The following is a 21,209-nucleotide window of genomic DNA, read 5'->3' as shown; positions in this document are numbered from 1 at the left end:
GCAAGTCTCAATAAATTCAGTGGACTGTATTTCTTGGTTAATTACACTAGTATATTTATTGAACAACCAAGGGGAAGAATATGTCCATACAGGTGGAAGAAAAACTTTGCCCTCTCTTTTACCCTGTTACTATGATGCAAGTAAGGTCTGGATTAAATGGTTCCTCTGCCTTTAGATATCAACCCACCTATAGGATTGCTCTTTTAAAAAGAAAACAGGTAGTTCTCAGATTACAAGAATTTTTTTCAAAAGAATGACAACAAGAATGAAATATATAAAACCAAGAAATGATGAACTATTATTATGGGATCAGATAGTATGGAGACTAATCAGCTAGCAGTGTGTAAGTACAATCAAATTCATTTGCTTTTCTGCAGATAACAAAGATCAAAAATTACCATGGTGACACAAAACTAAGAAATAAAATGCTAATATACATGTCTTTTGTTAATGGGAGGACAATGAAGTAACTCATAAACAAAATTCTAACATGGAGCCACCTACATGTGAGCAAAAATACTAAGAATTGTTATGTAAGGGTAAATGAATAATGAAATAAAATCACCTTTGGACTTTTCTTCATATTTCTTCATTAATATATTAAAAATTAATACTTACTAGCAGATACATTCAAAGATGTGACAGCTCTTTCTAGTAGATTTTCAGCAATGCAGGTTAATGTAATATTTTCTTCAGGAGCAATTTTGATTTTACTAATAAATTTTCCATTGATATATTTAGTCTCTTCTGTCTGGAAATAAGTTTTCAAAACAGTTATTTCAAAGTAGGAAGAATCTGTAGGGGAAGGCCTATTCACTCTCTTTGGCTAACTATATTGATGACATACATGCATGAACCTGTGTACATACCATAGTAATCTGATTTAAGACTTATCCTGTAAATTTATTTTCTTCTGTCTGTTTATTTATTTATTTTGCCATTTATTTATTTTGCCACCCGTCTTTATGATAAGGCAACTCTGATAATAAGTAAATCCATCACTCATATCTACTGCTGTAGTCTCCAGATCAATTTTCTATGTTACTAAGATGGAATTTTTTTTGCTTGTTTTTACACCTTTGATTACTGGCAATTACATTGACTGATCCATGCATTTTTTTGTTAGCAATACTTTGGAAGTGATTTGCCATTGCCTTTTTCCTAGGATGGGAGGGAGTGATTGACCCAAAGTCACTACGTTGATTTCATGCCAAAGACATGACTAGAACTCAATTCTCTAATTTCTAGCCTGATATCTTAGTCACCAACTCCCTTATTATTGGTTATTTATATATATTAATAAAAACCTTAATTTGCAAAAATTATGATCCAGTTAAATGCATGCTATGCACGTATGTGTGTATATAAAGTAAATTTATCCTATAAGAAAACCAGTACAGTTTTGGAGTTTGATTTTATGTTAGCATAACAATATTGTATACACTAGGAACTGTTGAAAACTTGTTCCTTACACTTGACTATGAGTATGATTGTACTTTGTTACATTATTTTTATATTATTTGTTTGATTTATTTTTTTTAATTTTTTATCTATACCACACAAATTATGATGGTTTGCTTTGTAAATTAAAATTTAACTAAATACATAATTAACTATTATTTGAAATTGTACTTGAAACAGAGTACTTACTATACCTTCATTATCTTTTATACTTTTTATGTGCATTATGGATTATACATTATTAATATACAATTTACTGAATTGTAAATTGCTTCAATAAGTTGTATATTGATAATGTACAGATCATAGTGCATATAAAAAGCCAAAGAATTAATGGACAACAACAACAACAACAACAAAACCTTCATCCCAGTAAACAGCAACCCAATACAGAAACTAGATAACCTGATCAAGAGAATTATTAAAGTCCTAACTAAGAATGGTGAAATCAGAAAAGAAAAACAATGGTGGATAAAAAGCAGTGTACCTGTCGTCCCATATGCCTTTGCCCCCAAACTGCATCATTACCAGGGATCTCAACATACAACATAGCTAAAGAACTTACAAAAAAGCTTGAGCAACTCAGAAAGGAGAGAAAATATTCTATTTTTTTATTACTGTCTTCATTCGTGAGAAAATATTCTATCAATTCTCCAATAGTGACTCCAAAAAATCAAAGATTTAATAATAGAATAAGATGAGATCATGATTTCAGTTGATATCACAGCACTTTTTTACAGCCAGAGGCCCAGACCTAGCAAAATAATCCATGGCAGCAGTACTATACAGCACACCCAACCAAACCAAATACATTAAGATCCAAACCTCAATCTCTGCTTCACTACCTACTTGTAGTTTGATGGACAAATATACCAACAAATCAGAGAAACACCCATGAGATCACCATTCTCAGAAAGCAGAGACTCTAATGCAGCCTCTAGAAACTATAGAACTCCCACACATAAAATCGAAAGAATGGATCTGGTATGTGGATGACATCTTTGTCATAATAAAAAGGAACAACTAGATGAAATAATCAACAGCATTTTCAAGGACAAGTTCAGAAGGCAGTAAGAAGTTCACAGTACTGTATCTGTTACACTTGAAATAAACATACAAAAATAGTGAGAAAATTACTTGCTTTATTTATGACACCTCCACTGCTAGTCCACTGTACTGCAGGTTTGGGAAATCCTTCTACATGACAGGCTATAGTTTTATAAGATCCATCTGTGCTGGTTCTCTTTGACATTTTGATCTGAGGCTTTCCTTAAAATGCAAAACAATTTTTTAAATTGTTTATTTATTGCTACATTCATATTGCTGAATCACCATGGGATTCAAGACCAATTAAAATACATTAAACAGTACAAATCTGAAACCACTTAATCTTATTCAAGCCCATATTTTTCATGTCCCGTATATGTGTGTGTATGTGTGTATGTACACACATACACAGAGAGAGACATGAAGCTGAATCATAAAAAATACTTTTATTTCTTAAAAGCTAGACAAACACTTTTAATTTTATTTCTATTTGTAGTGTTAGATTTAAGTATTTTATAGTTGGTGAGCATTTCATAATTATGTAGCAACATACAAACTAGACACAACAATATAGAATAGTAAGAATCTACATTACCTTGTACTATCAGTGTCAGAATTTGACTTTTCTTTAAGCCTTCAACTTCTTGTAAAGTTGTTTCACAGATGTAATTTCCTGCATCTTGGTACTGCAAACTTGAAAAAGAAGGACTTGACCGCATTCTGTTATTATCCTATTAAAAAAAAGCCCATATCCTTTTTTTTCTTCAAGGAAAAAAAATCAAAATTCTTCAACTCAATTAGTTTGAACTAAGCACTTTGGAGAGTACTAGCAAACAATTTTTACTGATTCTCCAATTATACTGTATTTAATATTAAATAAAAAAATCTACTTACATTGTTATCTGCACTAAACCCCGTTTTTTATGTTTTAAAAATGGTTACAGTACATCTTGACCCTTATTATTATATTTATCAATAAAAATATTTATATCCACTTCTCAATTTGTCATGGGAACTTTCCACAAGTTATGCAATGCAATCCCCTCTTCTAAATTAAAGCAGACCTTGTAATTTCCTTCCATAAATTTGAAGCCAACGGATGGCTAACTAGTCTCTGCTTAGAACTGTCCAGGAAAGAGAAGCCCACCAGCTCTTGTAGTAATTAGTTTTGGCCTGAACAAAATGTCTTAGATTTACTTCAGTGAAGAAGTGCACAATACAGAGACAACTTCATTTTTCTCCTCAAAGTGAAGAGGCAATTGCATATATGCTTCAACTTGGCATTTTTTAAATTCTTCCAAATAACTCTTAAATGGACTGTGCTTTAGACCCAACACAAATTTTTGAGAGGACTACTCAGCATTCTTCAGAATTTACCAGAAGAGGTTCCTGTGCAAGGGTTATGCTAGCTAAGGAGTAGCTAAGCAAACAGAAACAACACACTTGTTTTGTTTCACTGCTTAAAATGAAAGGACCATATTGCTTCATGAAGCAACTTTATGGGAGATTATCACTCAAATCTTCAGAAAAGTAAAACAGCTGTTTGAGGATTTGACAGTTTTAACTGGTTCTGGGTCAAGCAGTTCTAATAGTTAGAAAGCTTTTTCCAAGTTTAAATTAAACTTAACAATGCATTAAATGCAGGTAGTATTTTGCCCATGTTTAATAATTTCCTTCTTCTGCATATTAAACATTACAATTTAGGAAACAATTTTGGAAGAGTTCTAATATCTGTACACAATATTTAGAGGGCTGCATTTGGTCTTTGGCCTTAGACTGTGCACCCATTTAGGTTCTGATGAACTTTAAGGATCATCATTCCAGATATAGTAATGTATTAAGAACAGCCAAGTTAAAAATACTTACCTTCAGCCAGAACACAGTAGCATTTTTACTGGAAGAAATTGTGCAAGATACAGGCAATGCTTCTCCAATCTGTTTAATAACTTCTCCACTGGGAGTAAGTGACAAATCCAAATCTATGTTGAAGAAATTCAGGATTGTTATTCATGTTCATAAACATTGCTTACTGTGGTTTAAAAAAGCAAAAAAGAAGAAGGAGAAGGAGGAGAAGGAGAAGAAAAAGAAGAAGAATTGTTTGGTAATTTCAGTTATAGCTGCAACAATTAGACAATTACTTTTCACAAAAGGACTGAAAATAAACTTCTGAAGAAGAAATATTTGCATGTACAGTACTATATGTGTGTATGTACTGCATGTGTGTTTGTAAGAGTGAATAGATAGCATAAAATGGAACACTTCATTTTTTACTTTAAAAAGATTTTCCGGTAAAGAAAAATATGAAAATGAGAAAATGGTAAGTACTCTATCTGTATATTTTTTTTCTTTAAAGAAACAGTATTTAGAAGAGAAGAGGCATTTCAATACAACTACTTCTTTCATCAGTCTTGCTTCCATGATACATTCTAGCACCAGCAGTAAACCAGCTTCAGAATTAATCGAAAAAATCCGAAAGTTATAATTCATTCACCAAGCACCTCCAGCACCATCAAATTGACTTTGTTTGTTGTTAAAACATTGTTGTGAAAACGTTTAGCACTGACACACTATGTAAATTTTAGTTCACATAGCACATATTTGTTTTTCCTATCTTAGCTTATCTTTTCTGATCACCCAATATTCATTATTGTTGTTGCAAAAAACTGATAAATTAGCCATCCACAGATAAACAGACACAGACAATATCTACATACTACACAAAAGAGAAATCAACAAGCCAAAATGGGAACAAAAATACCAAACCACTTTCCCATCAGCAACCAGCACTCAGAGGAGCATAGATTAACTCCAACATTAACATGGGGTCAACAATCAAGTAAATAGCCCAATCAAGGAACTGCCAAATAAGCCAAGAGTAAATAAAGCCACCAAAGAACATCTTAGGCCAGGGGTCTTCAAACTTGGCCCTTTTATGACTTGTGGACTTCAACTCCCAGAATTCCTCAGCCAGCAGAGGAGAGCTGGCTGAGGAATTCTGGGAGTTGAAGTCCACAAGTCATAAAAGGGCCAAGTTTGAAGACCCCTGTCTTAGGCCACTGCCACCAACAATCAGAGGGAAAGCCAGTAGAAAATAAACTGAGAGCAAATCACACTCCATACTAGCACTGATGATACTAGTTTGGGTAATGAAACATCTGCAAGAAAACAATCAAGCTCAGAGAGCACCAAGGACCCCTCATTTCAAAAAAAATGTTAGTTCCATATGGGTGAACAGATAAAAAGTCTTTGGCTTTGTAAATCATTTGTACCATAACAAAAATGGTGCAAGGTCTGAAGGACAAAACAGGAGAGACTGCAGGAAATCAATAAAGGGGAAGGGGGGGGGGCTTGACTGAAACCTTTAACTATATTAAGGGTGTGAAGGTTCTAGAAGGCAGTATTTTCAGTATAAAACAAAAATCAAGAACATGGGGGCATTACCTCAACTGACAGGATGGAAGTTCAAAAGTAATGTTAGAAAGTATTACTTCCCTGAAAGAGTAGTGGAAGCTTATTACCGGTACATTTTTCATTTTTATCTTATACAAGAAAATGAAATTGTATAATGGCATACTCTTCTGCCCAGTGTGCTAAATGCTAAGTATTTACCATCAATGCTATTACATGACAAGATTTTCCCCATTTTCAGATTTGAAAATAAAGACAAATGCTTTGATACATTCTTCAGTGCTATGTTGATTTTTTACTTTCTATATTTTTTCAGTGATTTAAAAATTATATACTATAGTTTTTTGAAAATTTTAAAGTTATTTCTAGATCATTAATCATCAATATACTCAAAGTTGCTATATTTAAAAACCACCACATTTTAATTTATTAACACTCAAATCAATTTTCTATCAATTTAGACTCCTCCTGCATTGATACCTATAGAATACCTTGGGGAGCACCTGCAGCCGGCGTCAACTTCCCTCCGCCCAGTACGCTCCCACAGAGAGGGCCTCCTCAGGGTGCCGCCGGTCAAAGAATGCCGACTGGTGGCCCCCAGGGGGAGAGCGTTCTCTGTGGGTGCACCGGACTTATGGAACCATCTTCCGGTAGAGCTCCGGATGGCGCCCGACCTCCGCTCCTTCCGGCGCGACCTTAAAACCCATCTCTTTAAGGAAGCGGGCCTGGCCTGAGGGGATGGGGTGGGTTTGTTATTATGACTTTAATTTTAAATTTGTACTATGGGCATTGTTTAATCATGTTTTAATAATTTTAACTTTTGTATCTGTCTTTTACGTATTGCCCTGTTAACCGCCCTGAGTCTCTTGAGAGAAGGGCGGTATATAAATTAAATAAATAAATAATAAATAAATAAATCTACAGACATGGAAGCATAAGTAAAATAAATATATAAAGTGGTTAAACTTATTTATCAGTGTTTTTAAAACTAGAAAGAAGAGTCAGGCTATTGTATGTCAATTCAAAATTTATTGTTAAACTCTTGAAATGTATTTTGACTCGATAGAATTACATGTGAGAATGTGAGGAACTGAGCAGAGGTTTTCTAGGAGCCTCTTCTCTCATATAAAAGCCTTCTGCCACCTACCCCAAAACAAAGATTACTGGGGAAGGGGTGACACCTTGAGGAAGGGGATAATAGTAAGAGCCTACCCCAGGCTCTATTCTAACCCAGTATTCTTCAACATCTTCATCAATGATTTGGATGAGGAGATAGATGGGGAACTCCTCAAATTTGCAGATGACACCAAGCTGGCAGGAATAACCAACACTCTAGAAAATAGGCTTAAGATACAGAAGGATCTTGACAGACTTGAACATTAGGCACTCTCTAATAATATGAAATTCAATGGTGAAAAAAATAAGGTTCTACATTTAGGCAAGAAAAACCAAATGCAGAGGTACAGTATAAGTGCTACCTCACTCAATAGTAGTAATTGTGAGAGGAATCCTGGAGTCCTAGTGGACAGTCATTTAAATATGAGCCAGCAATGTGCTGCAGCTGCCAAAAAAAGCCAATGCAGTGGTAGGCTGCATTAACAGAGGGACAGAAGCAAGATCACATGAAGTGTTAATACCACTTTATAATGCCTTGGTAAGGCAACACTTGGAATATTGCATCCAGTTTTGGTCACCATGATGTAAAAAAGACGTTGAAACTAAGTTTGTCTTTTTAGTTACTTTTTAATGCATTACACAATTTCATTTACCTTTTATCTTCATCTTCTTATCATACATAACAGCTTGAGATTTTCACTTATTTTCCTATGATAAATCTACTTCCAAATTAATATCAATTTCATGTAAAATAGAGTTGCAGTTCTGAATTAAGTGGTACCACAATAAGCAGAAATCTATGTCTGTGTCTGTGTGACAGACATATAGATGGGGCCCAGAGACTGCATATAGCCCCTTGATCGAAGTCTCAAAATGCAAAATGTTAACTTTTGATAGGACAGAAGAAGAAAATTATTAAAATATGACCAAACAGTCACAACATTAAACATTTCATATATATTGTCCTGTTAGGGTTTTCCTGTTCCACCCATTATTTTTGGAGTGTGACCAAAAGCCATTTGTAAATCCTGGCCAGGAAAACATACAAAACATATGTGGTAAGTATAAAGAAGCAGTTACGAAGATATTTATTTATTTATTGTATTTTAAAACCTCTATTAAGAATGTTCCTAGTTTGATACAAGGATGTACATACTAAAAACGGGTTTTTCCCCTTCAAAAACACACTATTATTGGTGAGCATACTGACAGATTTATTAACCAATCAACTAAATCCTATGATTAAGCAACTAAAATGTCTATCTGAGAGAAAAACCTATGGGTATATCAGCTCAAGCAGAAATAAATTTCTGCCACATTCTCATTCCACTCTAGATGAAGTGAAGAAGTGAGAGTTTTTGTGTGCTTTATGAAGAATTATTTCCTATAAACCCCAAACCCTCACTACAATTTTTGATAGTGTATTTTATCCTATTATAAAGGAATGCAAGTAGGAGAAATAGGATTATATTCATAAGCAAGGGCACCTAACATGCAGAAACACTAAAATGCAGGAAAATAATGAGGGCACTCCCTTTCAATGGACTATCCTAACCATACATCTTGTGTGACATACAAATGTAGTCTCTAATCTTCTAGAATCTCTCTCTCTCTCTCTTTTTCTCTCTCTCTTTCTCTTCCTCTCCTTACTTCCCCAATAACAAGAGCACCATATTATAACTGTGGAATAATACGATATTCTCTTTCTTTATGCTTTAAGCAGTCCAAATGTTAAAGATAAGAAAATAAGAAAATATTTATATTCCACATGAAATCTGAATATCAGTTATAAACAAAATCAGAACATTAGAGGAAAAAAGAGAAAAGCAAAGAGATGAATGGAAAAAAATCATACCTCTGAACTTTTGAAATAAATCAGATATGATTTTTTTAAAAAAAAACTTGTACTAACTGACAGAAACATCCATGTATAATTTAATCAAGAGACAAAAAGTGGCAAAAGCCTTGGCATATATTACAAAATGATGTACGACTACAAGAAAGAATGAAAGAAAATTACTTACAATGTACTGTAACCGTTGTGGAATCCATCAAACTTTCATCAGTCAGAGAACATCTGTATTTGCCTGTTGCATTTCTTCTTACATCAGTCAACACATGAAAACTGGAACTTCGAATTGGTCCCGGCTCTCCCTTTTAAAAAATGTTAAATAAAAGTTTGCAATACAGTAAAATAAGGTTTTGTGTATAGCTTCTACAGAAGTTTACTTATGTTTTCAGGGGTTGCTTTTTTTACTATTGTTTCTTGCTTCAGTCTTCTTGATAAATTTTATGTAAACTTGATGATATCACATAGTGAAATAGTGTATACTGTTGTAGTGTACACATTTTAAAAATAAAACTGAGTAAAATTTAGAATAAAAAACAAACAAACAAAAATAACCGGGAAGGTAGGAATGGAAAGATGTGAGACTGATTAACAGAATAGTGTGAGAAAGAGATCCTCCTGTCTAAACCAAATTGCGTCTTTCCCAAATTTAAGAGGTTTTACAGATAAGCAATACTTACCGGGATGAAAAATAAGAACTCCTGAGGTGGAGGATTACCATTTCCTGAACATTTTAGGGTAATGTTATCACCTTCCTTAATTGTTTTTTTGTGTGAAAGAATCTCAATCTGAACCTTTTCAGTGGGATCTGTAAAGCAACATAAATTGGTTAATAATCTGACTCTCGCAAATACGTAAGATAGGTAAAATAAACATGTATGAAGCCAGGGCAGTGATGCTCTATGAATCAAGAACTTTATGCCAAATAAAAGTGCTGGGGCTAGCCTGAGGTGGTCTGGACAAAATATCGGGCTGTCTTAGCTGGCAAATTACCAGTGTGGCAATCTTGATTCAGAGCTTCTACTCTTCCTCTCCAAATGGTGCTCTCAAGACTTATGTCACCTTCCCATTTAGTAACTGCATAATCAGCATATAAAAATAGCACTTAGACTTATATACCATTCCATAGTGCTGTAGAGCACTCTCTGAGTCAGCATATTGCCTCCAACAATCTCAGTCCTCATTTTACCAACTTCAGAAGGATGGAAGGCTGAGTCAGTCTAGAGCCAGTCAGGACTGAATTCCTGACTGTGGGCAGAGCTAGCCTGCAAAACTGCATTCTAACCACTGGCCATCACTGCTCATATATGTGAAACAACACTGTAAAAAAGGGGTCTCCAAACTTGGTAACTTCAATATTTGTATCTCTGTAGATTCTCAATCATCCAGGTCATGGTTGTCCCAAAGATGCTTTTCAAAAGGCAACTGGACTTTCTTGTTTTTTTGTCTCTTGAAGACGTTTTGCTCCTCATCCAAGAAGCTTCTTCACTTCTTCAACTTTCAGAATTCCTTAGCCAGCATGGTTTGCTGAGGAATTCTGGGGGCTGCAGTTCACAAGTTTTAAAGTTGGCAAGTTTGAAGACCCCTACTGTAGAACCTTACTGCAGTTCAGAATTTTGGAATGAAAGACTTAAATAGACACTCTCTCTCTCTCTCTCTCTCTCTCTCTCTCTCTCTGTGTGTGTGTGTGTGTGTGTGTGTGTGTGTGTGTCTGTGTCTGTGTGCGCGCGTGCATGTGCACATGCCTTTGAGTAAGTGTTTACTCCTGGCCACTGCTTAGACATGTTCCTGAGTTTTCTTGACAAAATTTTTAGAAGTGGTTTGTCATTGCCTCCTGCCTAGGGAGGATAGAAATGACTAGACCAAGATTACTGAACTTGGCTTCATACCTAAGGCAGGGTTAGTACTCACAGTCTTTCTGATGGGTGTCTTAACCATTAGATTAAAGACACTGAAGCTAAAATTTATTTTATTTTATTTTTATTTTAATTCCATTTATATCCCGCCCTTCTCCGAAGACTCAGGGCGGCTTACAAGCTTAGCAGTAGCCTTCATTCTATGTATATGCCTGCTTATTAGGGCTTTCACACACACCCCAAGCGGCATTATTACAAAGTCAGCTTAATTGCCCCCAACAATCTGGGTCCTCATTTTACCTACCTCAGAAGGATGGAAGGCTGAGTCAACCTTGAGCCTGGTGGGATGCGAACCTGCACTAATTGCAGGCAGCTGGTGTTACTTAAGGAGGCATTAGCCCACTGCTCCACCAAGGTTCTTTTTATATATAAAATAAAAATTACATACATATAAATAAAAACCACAGTGCACCATATTCTGCCTGAAGGTACATCTTCAAAAAAGAAATCAAATAAATCTCATTATAAGTTAGTCTCCTCTTTAAAAAGTTTGTAAATTTATAAGTATTTGGTGGCAACCTGATTTTTCTTTAGTCAGTTGAGAATGTGTTACATAAATGAACAAAACCTAGAATAGGATAAATTATATATATTCTTTGTCTCATGTTTGGCAATCATCATGAACATTGCTGAGAATTTTCAGCACTGCTGTTATATATTCACAGAGTACCCATTTGGGGAAAAGCTACTGAGAGGCTTATAAGAAAATATTCCACTGCATTGTGTAGGTGGTTTTGGCTATAAGTCAAATATTAGAAAGCACAAGTTACAGCAGTTTTCACTCTTGCTTCTTAACTTAAAGGAATAAACACCTTTTCTCAAAAGGGAAGGGCAAAACAATGGAAACAACTGCATATACATGAATATGTTATGCTTGTCTGATTTTTGGAAATGCATCTTTTGTGCAAAATCTATGTTAGGAAGTTATTTATCTGACAATAAATTTTTAGTTTTTTAATGTGGTAAACCATTCATGAACTTACAGTAAATGTCAAGGACTGCTGGTTCTGATCGTATTATCTCTGGTCCATTTGGCCCAAAATATGTTACAGTGCAGGTGAACTGTGCACCAGTGTCATCCTTCATTGGTTTATATTTTAGGGAAGATTTGATGGTATAAAGTCCACTGGCTTTATCTAGATCTGTTTGTTCATCTATGACAACAGCTTTTAAAAGAAAAAGCATGATTTACACAAGGTTATTTGCAAACAAACATTGTAAATTCTAGTGATTCTATTTAGGATATCCAAGTGGAAGTAATACTAAGTTTGTGTATGTCTAATCCTAAATTTATTAATTTAAATGGAATAACCAAATAACAATAATAGAGTTGGAGGTCTTCTAGTCCAACCCTTATTCAAGCAGGAAACCCTCTTGTCACCGATGTACACAAGCAGATTGATCCCGTAGGATAGGTTTGCATGCAATTTAATTTGTTCTCCACATTCCATTTCCACTGGAATTTCCATTTCCATTTCCGGCCTCTGAGGAAAACAGAAGGCGTTTCTCTGACTCAATAAGGCAAAGTGACAAGAGATATATGTGGAAGACAGAGAATTCAAACAGTAAATAGAGAAGAAAGTAATAAATGTAAAAGATTTTCTCCCTTTCTCAAACAGAAAACAATGCCTAATATATATTGCAATGAATCTAAATGTGACAGGCTAAATAATTTTGGTTTAGAATTTAAAAGTTAGAATTACAGTAAAATAAATGTAGAATTGAATTAGATTACAAGAGAATTAAAACAAAAGAATAAGAAATTAGAATTAGAATAGAATGGAATCAGAATAGAATAAATGTAGAATTGAAACAGATTAGAAGAGAATTGGAATAGAATACAATAAGAATTAGACTACAATTAGAATAGTTTTAGAATTAGAACAGAACCGAATTAAAAGTAAAAACAGAATTACAATTTGAAAGAATTACAATTCAAACAGAATTAGAGTAGAACTAGAACAGAATTAGAATGTGAATAGAATTAGAATAGAAATAGAATATAATTAGAACGAGAAAAGAATTAGAATTAGAATATTATAGATTTAGAATAGAATTAGAACAGAATTAGAATTGGAATAGAACATAATTAGATTAAAATAGATGTAGAATAAGAATAGAATTATAGCTAGAATAGCATTAGAATATTAGAATTATAGAATTTGAATTTGAACAGAATTATAATATAAAAGAATTAGAAAGCATAAAACAGAATTAAAATTAAAAGAATAAGAATTAGAATAGAATTATGTATTAGAATTTGAACAGAATTAGAATAGAATAGAACAGAATTAGAAAGAATAGAACAGAATTAGAATCAGAATCACATTAGAAAAGAATTAGAATTGGAACTATAGAATAAATAAAAGAATGTATAAACAACATATAGTTGTTTCAGGATCAATTTGAGTTTTACACTGCACTTGTTTTTTTATACTGCTTTGTTTATGAATGAATGGTGCAATAAAAGTATGGCTTATCAGCTGGCTCATCACAAGAATCTGAAGCTGGTTTGGACTGAGAGGGAGTGATTGGCCCCAAATCAGCCTGTTGGTTTTGGGCCTAAGGAGGCCTAAAACAAAAGCGTTTTCATCCAGCACTTGAAGATTACATCATACTGGCTCCTAGATAACACTGTTAAAGAACTACTTTAAATTGTTGTCAATAATTATTATTTTAAAAAAATTATAAAAATACAATAAAATTCAACCATCATTGTTTACTATGTTAATTGCAGCATTGTTAACAAAGCTAATGATTTCCATGCTTAAAATAACTTACTTTAAACTGATTGGTGAAGATAAACAAACTGCATGCAATAACATCTAGATACAAAATCCTACCTTCTTCAGCCTGTTGCAAAATAGCTCCATTCTTAAACCACGTTATGTTTCCTGCAGGATAACCATCTCTTGTAATACATTCCCCAAGCTAAGAATTCAAATACATAATTTGGTTATGGATTTCAGCTTACTGGACATTGCATATTCTTTAGTTCATAATAGATAGCCTTCACTTAACCAAGTTTGTTGAGTGACTGTTCAAAGTTATGATAGCACTGAACTATTGATAGGCACATCAAGTCCTTGAAATTATGACCATGGAGCACCTCCAAGGCCATGTGATCAAAATTAGAGTGACCACCTGCATTTACAACAGAAGGATATGCTTCAACTTCTCATCCACCTATCTCTTCATCTATATCCTGTGTTCTGCTGCTCTTGCCACCAAGGGCCAGTCCAGGTCCATCTCAGCAGCAGCAGGAAAAAAAGATATCGAAGATATATTTGTGGCAGGGTGACAAACTAAGGATGATGGGTTGGCAGGAGCAGCAAAGTACAAAGTGCTGGGGATAGCAGAGACCAGGACATTTAGGACAGTGAAGCAGGGGGATCCAGGTGGAACATAAAGGCGGAGATGGGTGAGTGCAGTAGGCAGGTGTGGGGAATAGTTTAAAGCAGAGTGAACATGGAAGGGCAGAAGTGGGAGGTCCTAGCATAATAACTGCAACCAGGACTGCCGAAATTGTGATCCCTAAAAGATGTGGTCACGTCATTTTTCATCTAACAACTACATCACTCAATAGTGGAAATTCTGGTCCCAGTTAGGTCATCAAGTAAGGACTACCTGTATACTTACAAAGTTATTATTCCCAACACATCTATTTCTGTATACGATTATAAAAGAAGCTTTCCTCACAAGAAGGGATTGTAGTAATTGTGCTGCAAATGATGTGCTTTTCTTGCAGTTACAATTCCAATATACTAATATGGGATTCACACTAAATTGCTCTGCTGTGCCTTATACAGTATATGGGATGTCTGAAGACTTTCCTGTTACATTTTTGTCTTGCAAGTCTTCATTTCATTAAGCTTTTAAATCAATTGTTGTATATCCCAGATCTTATATAATAGACAGATCACATATACATATAAATCAAGGGCAGGAATTTGAATTCCAACTCCAATTCACTCTAAACAGCATGATTAATCATTAGAGATTATGAGAACGTCAACATCTGGAGGACCACATTTTTCTCAGTCCTCACATCCTCTCTATTCATTATTTAGCCTTAGTGTAGCTACGAGAACATGGATATACTAGGAAAGAAATATAAGAAATTAAAGAACGTTAGATACAAGGATAAATTATTTGAAATAATCAAATAAATGTAGATATCATTGGCTATAAAGAAAATCCTGCATGAAATTAAAAAATAAATACGTAAGATACCTATTAAACCATAATACAGGTTGCCCTTGACTTATAACCACAATTGGGACTTGAATTTTGGTCATTAAGTGATGCAGTCATTAAGTGATGCATCTATATGACTAGATCCAATTATATGTTCCCTTTTACTGTAGTTGATAGGCAAATCACCTGCATGGTCGTTAAGTAAATCACATAGTTGTTAAGCAAGTGCTGCTTCCCCAATTGACTTTCCTTCTTGGAAGCTGGCTGGTAGGTAGCAAATTTCTACCACAAGTAACTGCAACATTGTAAATAAGAGCCAGTTGCCAAAATTGTGATCATGTGACTGTGTGATGATTGTAACTTTGAGGATAGGTCATAGGTCACTTTTTCCAATGCCTCCTGTAAACTTGAACTGTCATTAAATGAATGGCCATAGATTGAGGACTACCTACTATTATACCTAGGAAGGGAAGGTGGTGATAGCACAACTGTTTTCTATGTATAAATTCCACAAATAAAGCTTTATAAAGGTTTCGATTGCAAAATGTAGCAAATAATTCCACTTGAAATGTTTTCCTAATAAAATATATTTGAGCATCCTCCTCAAGAGCTATCTTAGGTTTAGCAGCAAATTATTCCATAAATAGGTTTCACTATGCAGAAAACTGCATTTATGTACAATCTGTAAAATGTAGCCAATTTGTGTAGAATGCAGTCTGCCTTCAAAGCCTTTTTATTTTTTATTTTATTTTATTTTATTTAAATGCTTCTTTTTATGGTTGTATTGTTTTCTGTTTGCTGGCTGATGTGATATGTAGCATGGGAAGATCTAATGCTAGTGCTTTTCTGTTTAAGTCCTAACATAATCCTTGCCTTTAACATACTAAATTCTTTTTTTAAAAATCCCAGCAAAATAAGACAGTTGTCAAGCTCTGTGAGGCTGGCAAACACAAGAAACAAAGACAACCTAGATTTCTGTAACAGAGTTCTGAAAGCCCATGGAATCAATTCCCCCACTGAACGTATACCTAGTATAATTAACGTGGAGTTGCTCTGAATCTCCATCCCCTTTTGTGGACTGAAGTATCCCTTTTGCCATGGTCCCTTTTCTATTCTGTTTTCCAAGACATAACAGATCAGCTTAAAGGTATTTAACAGGGGGAAAAAAGCTCACTTACCAGTTTTAGCTCTTCTGTTTCTAGAAATTCTGCTTGATTTACAATTTCAGGCTGTGATGGCTGCTCTGTTTTTTTGTTTTTAGTGAAAGAAAATGATAAAGACTTGGGTTATATTTCAACTTTCAAATACTTGGGACTGAGTCACATATAGACAGTCCTCAATGAATGATTGCCTGTCACCATACAAAGTTACTACAGCAGTGAGAAAGTAATTTTACAGTCCTTCCTTGCACTTACTAGGATCACAGCATTCCTGAACTCCTGTAATGGAGATTGAGCGCTTCTCAACAAGTGAGCATTTACAGCCTTTGAAGTGTCCCACAGTCATTGCCATTTGCACACTTCACAGCTGGCTTCCAACAAGTACAATCAATGGAGAAGCCAGCAATAAAATCAAAAATCACAAATCACACTCACATGATATCTGAATTAATGACTTCAGATGATTTCTTAATAACATCACAGAAGTAAGGTCATTAAGTTAGTTGCAGCCATGTGATATCTGGCTTATCAATAAATCACTTAGTGACAGAGTTGCCAGGCCCAATTATAGTAATTAAATGAGGACTCAACATGGATGGAATCAAATCAGGTGAGAACTTGAAAACTGAAAACTTGATTGTAATAGAATTATATTTTGATATTATTTATACAAAGAACTCAAATCTAAGAATTCTTTATTTAAGAATCTAAGAATTTTTTATTGGCTACGTGTGGTTGGACACCCAAGGAATTTGCCTCTAGTGCATAAGCTCTCAGTGTACACACAAGTAATAATGATAATCATGATCATATACAACATGAAAATACATTAATCATAAATCATGAAATACAACACTTCATCATAAATCATAAGATGCAACACTTAGTCATAGAGTACTAGCTAAGCAAACAACATAAATCATACTAGGATACTAAAGAAAACCCAATATAAATTGTAAGATACAAGCAGCAAAGTTATAGACATAAGGATAGGTAATAGGAAAGATGAATATCATAGTAATACATCTTTACTAAATATTTTGACAGTGTTGTAGGAATTAGTTCTTAAGCAGAGTGACAGCATGGGGGAAAAACTGTCCTTGCGTCTAGTTGTTCTGGTGTGCAATGCCATATAGCGTTGTCTTGATGGAAGACATTGAAATACTTTATGTCCAGGATGTGAGGGGTCTGTAGATATTTTCTTAGTTCTATAGTATACAGGTCCGCAATGGAAGGCAGGCTGGTAGCAATTGTTTTTTTCTGCAGTTCTAACTATACACTGAAGCTTACATCTGTCTTGTTTGGTTGCAGTTCCAAACCAGACAGTTATAGAGGTGCAAATGACAGACTTAATAATTCCTTTGTAGAATTGTATTAGGAGCTCCTTGGGCAGTCTGATTTTTCTGAGTTGGCACAGGAAAAACATTCTTTGTTGTGATTTTTGATGACATTTTTGATGTTAAGTGTCCATTTTAAATCTTTAGATATTATAGAACCTAGAAAGTTGAAGGTCTCTACTGTTGATACTGTACGTCTAGTATTATAAGTGGTTGTAGAATAGTAGGGTTTTTTCCTAAAGTCTACTATCATTTCTACACTTTTGAGTGTGTTCAGTTCAAGATTGTTTCGGCTGCACAAGGTTAGTTGTTCAACCTTCTGTCTGTATGCCTATTTGTTGTTGTCTGGAATGAAGCCAATCACTGTTGTATCATCTGCAAACTTCAATACTTTAACAGAGGCATATTTTGAGATGCAGTCATTGTATATAGAGAGAAGTGGAGAATGCACACAGCCCTGTGCGGGCCCTGTGCTAATTGTACAGGTATTTGATGTGATTTTGCCTAGCTCCACTTGCTGCTTCCTGTCTGTTAGAAAGCTTATGATCCACTTACAGGTGTGGTCAGGCATGGCTAGCTAATTTAGTTTACTGAGAAGAAAATCTGGAATGATGGTATTAAATGCCAAGCAGAAATTTACAAAAAGGACTCTTGCATAGGTCTTTGAAGATTCAAGATGTTGTAGAATGTAGTGCAGAGCCTTATTAACAGCATCCTCTGCTGATCTATTTGCTCAGTAGGCAAACTACAAGGGGTCTAACAGCAGATCCATGATGGTTTTCAGGTGGGCCAGCACTAACTTTTCAAAGATTTTCATAACTACAGATACCAAATAATTGTAACAACACTGATGGATCTAAGCCATCTGTTACTAACCAGAAAAAAGTATAAGTTGTTAATATCAATAAATATGTTGACTCAGTTGATAGCTAAGAGAAAAAGCAAATTCAGTTCTAGAAATCATCAAGAAATGACTTAAAATTAAATTGTCAACATTAAAATGCATTTATACAAACCCAGTTAGATGTAATTCTAGTAATTCTAAATTCTCATAGAATTGAGCTAATGCACAATTCTAATTACCACATTTCTAAAAAGATATAATAGATCTAAAGAAGGTATAGAAAGGGTAACAAAAATTATCTGAATACTCAAATGACATATTTATAAGAAAAAGCTACAAGGTTTAGTCATTTTAGGCTTGGAAGAAAGATAATGAGAGCATGAGAGGAGGGGTGTGGTGGTATGATTAAGGTAGTTTATGAATTTGTGCAAAACACCAAAATAAGCTTTTCTCTTTTTCTGACAATACTAGGCCCACAGACCATCCAAAGAAACTGACTGGAAGGAGATTTTGAACAGAGAAAGGAAATTCTTCTGCATGCAGAACATTATTAACCTCTGAAATTCGTTACCACAAGAAATGATGATATCCACTGACTTGGATGACATTAAAGCGGCATTGGATAAATTAATGGAGGATAGTTTTATCACTCTCTTAAACAGTCAGTGTTATCTCTGATTAGGGGCAGCATGTCTACAATACTAGTTGAAAGAAAATAATACGAGACAATGTTCCATTTCGTGGTTGTGAAAAGCCTAGAGTCATCTGTTTGGCAAATTTTGAGAAAAGTGCTCAATTAAAACTGCTAGGACTATTTTTATATTCTCATGGTAAATTAACCACACAAAAACTAAAAATAGGTTGGAGATTAATGGAACAATTATAACACTACATCTATTCTCTCTCCCATTAAATTGACAGTTAAGATTTATTCTTTATAAAGATTTCTCCCAGTCATCCTCCCCAACTTGCTTCATAGATCAGAGATTGTAGTTTTTCAATGCTATGCTAAAAAAGAAGAAGCACTCTTTCTTACCACCCAGCATATAAATAGAGCAAACAATTTATGAAGCTATTATTGTTCCACCTTAGTTCTTAGGGAAAAACTTTCTTGAAGAGTATAAAACAATATACTGCTCTTTTATGCATGTGTGAAGTTATGTATTATAGTGCATAAGATGTGGACAAATATTTGCATTTATTCTAATTTTGAGTTTTAGATATTTACAAGTGTTTTTAAACTTGTAAAAATTCCACAACTAAGTTTCAAGTTGAGAGAATAAAAACTTTAAATTTGTTCTGGCAGATATGCTGAATCTTTTCAAACTATTGCTCAAAAAGTGAATGCTTAATGAGGAACTCTTATGTTGGAAAAGTGATTGGTTGCAGTTTGTGTACTTTTCTCCTCAGATCTCTTAAGTTTTAATTACTGAATTTTTAGAACTTTGGCAACTTTAAGATACACGGAATTTAACTCCCAGAATCTTAAAATTGCCATTGTATTAGACCATCTTTTCCCAGGTTGATGTTCTCCAGATGAAAAGTACTAAAACTTTCAGAGTTGCAACTGACCATTTTTTCAGGGAGTGTTCAGCCCCTTAACTTTACTTTAGGAGGCACCATTTTGGACAAACGTGGCAACCACAGGAAAAATGTTCCATAAAGTGAGAAACAGAATTACAGTTCAACAATATCACAGGCTAGAACAAAGTAGCTGGGTCAAAAATTCAATTTGATTTAAAATTAAGTTAAATACAAGCACCAGGATTATTTTCCATGTAATATGTCACAGGACAATTTACAATTCATTGGCAATTTTTAAACAGAACTCTTGAAAGCATTCAATGGCCTTTACGTCATCCTTTTGTTAGATGAATTAAGCGGTACTTACTGAACACTTTGACGAGCGTAGCCTGTTCAAATACATCGTCTTCAGTTACAAGCATGCATACAAATTTCTTTTCATCTCCAATTCTTGCATTATAAATGGACAGGGTATAATTTTCAGAAAGGCTTATTCGGTCTTTGTATTCTGGTACATTGTCATATTGCGCACTTGGCTTTTTTGCAGATCGCAGTGCAATGGATTCTGAAGCCTTGTTTGCAATTTCCTAGAAGGGGGAAAATATGTATTTATCAAATTTATACTGCTGCTTATCTCACACAAGGTCTCTCTCTCTCTCTCTCTCTCTGTTTTATGTCACTTCAATAATTCAGAGCTCTTCATATATAATACTTATTTTATATTTACACAATACACATTATGAACAATTAAAATACATTCGGTTTTTTAAGGCTTTTGAATCCAATTGTTAATTTAAATATATTACAACCCAGGTAAATTACTGAAAGTAGATTTTAAAGATTTGGCCTTTGGGGAACCAGTTTTTTTCAACCTGATTACAGGCCAATTTCCAGATTTCTCAGCAATAGCCCACCCTGGCTTAGATTTTGTGGACTAACTTTGCAAATTACAAAGCTTATGAGTTTGTGAGGCATTGACAATAAAGCATGTCATTCAAAATATTTTTTTAAAAAACTTTAGAGCACAATAAATCAATAGTTCTTAAACAGTCTGACACTTTTAACCTTTTCCCCAGTCTTGAATAATATCTACTCTGGTATGTTGTGCCTGATTATTTCTCATTGCAGAACAGGGTTCTAGAAAAGAGAAATGTTCTCAGTTCCTATTTAAAACTCTGAGTTTACTTTTCCTGCTCTAGAAGAAAATAATTTCTAGTTTTCATTGTTTCAGCATTCCTATGTGGAAGTATGTTAGCAAATTACAAGTAGAATAAAACTCAGTCTATCTATGTGGGTAAGTGAGGGCATGTGCTCACCTTCTTTGTGTATACATTTACACTGTTTAGGTAA

The 21,209-nt window shown here is 34.4% G+C and overlaps 1 protein-coding gene across 2 annotated transcripts in view; it reads right to left on the bottom strand.

Moving 5' to 3' along the window:
* Positions 1 to 21,209, bottom strand: part of ALCAM (activated leukocyte cell adhesion molecule) — a 112,364-nt gene that overhangs the window by 12,856 nt on the left and 78,299 nt on the right. For both annotated transcript variants that reach the window (XM_083361371.1, XM_083361372.1), the window contains exons 3-12: positions 20,227 to 20,446; positions 16,173 to 16,237; positions 13,641 to 13,728; positions 11,781 to 11,963; positions 9,562 to 9,689; positions 9,057 to 9,186; positions 4,375 to 4,487; positions 3,104 to 3,239; positions 2,599 to 2,730; positions 619 to 747 (exon numbers count right to left, since the gene is read on the bottom strand). In XM_083361371.1, coding sequence (XP_083217497.1) covers positions 619 to 747; positions 2,599 to 2,730; positions 3,104 to 3,239; positions 4,375 to 4,487; positions 9,057 to 9,186; positions 9,562 to 9,689; positions 11,781 to 11,963; positions 13,641 to 13,728; positions 16,173 to 16,237; positions 20,227 to 20,446 — 1,324 coding nt within the window. The remainder of the gene's footprint in view (positions 1 to 618; positions 748 to 2,598; positions 2,731 to 3,103; positions 3,240 to 4,374; positions 4,488 to 9,056; positions 9,187 to 9,561; positions 9,690 to 11,780; positions 11,964 to 13,640; positions 13,729 to 16,172; positions 16,238 to 20,226; positions 20,447 to 21,209) is intronic.

The sequence above is a fragment of the Vipera ursinii genome (assembly GCF_947247035.1).
Source record: "Vipera ursinii genome assembly, chromosome: 4".
Classification (NCBI taxonomy): domain Eukaryota; kingdom Metazoa; phylum Chordata; class Lepidosauria; order Squamata; family Viperidae; genus Vipera; species Vipera ursinii.
The sequence above is the reverse complement of the archived record's forward strand: the minus strand, read 5'-3'. Positions and strand labels throughout refer to the sequence as shown.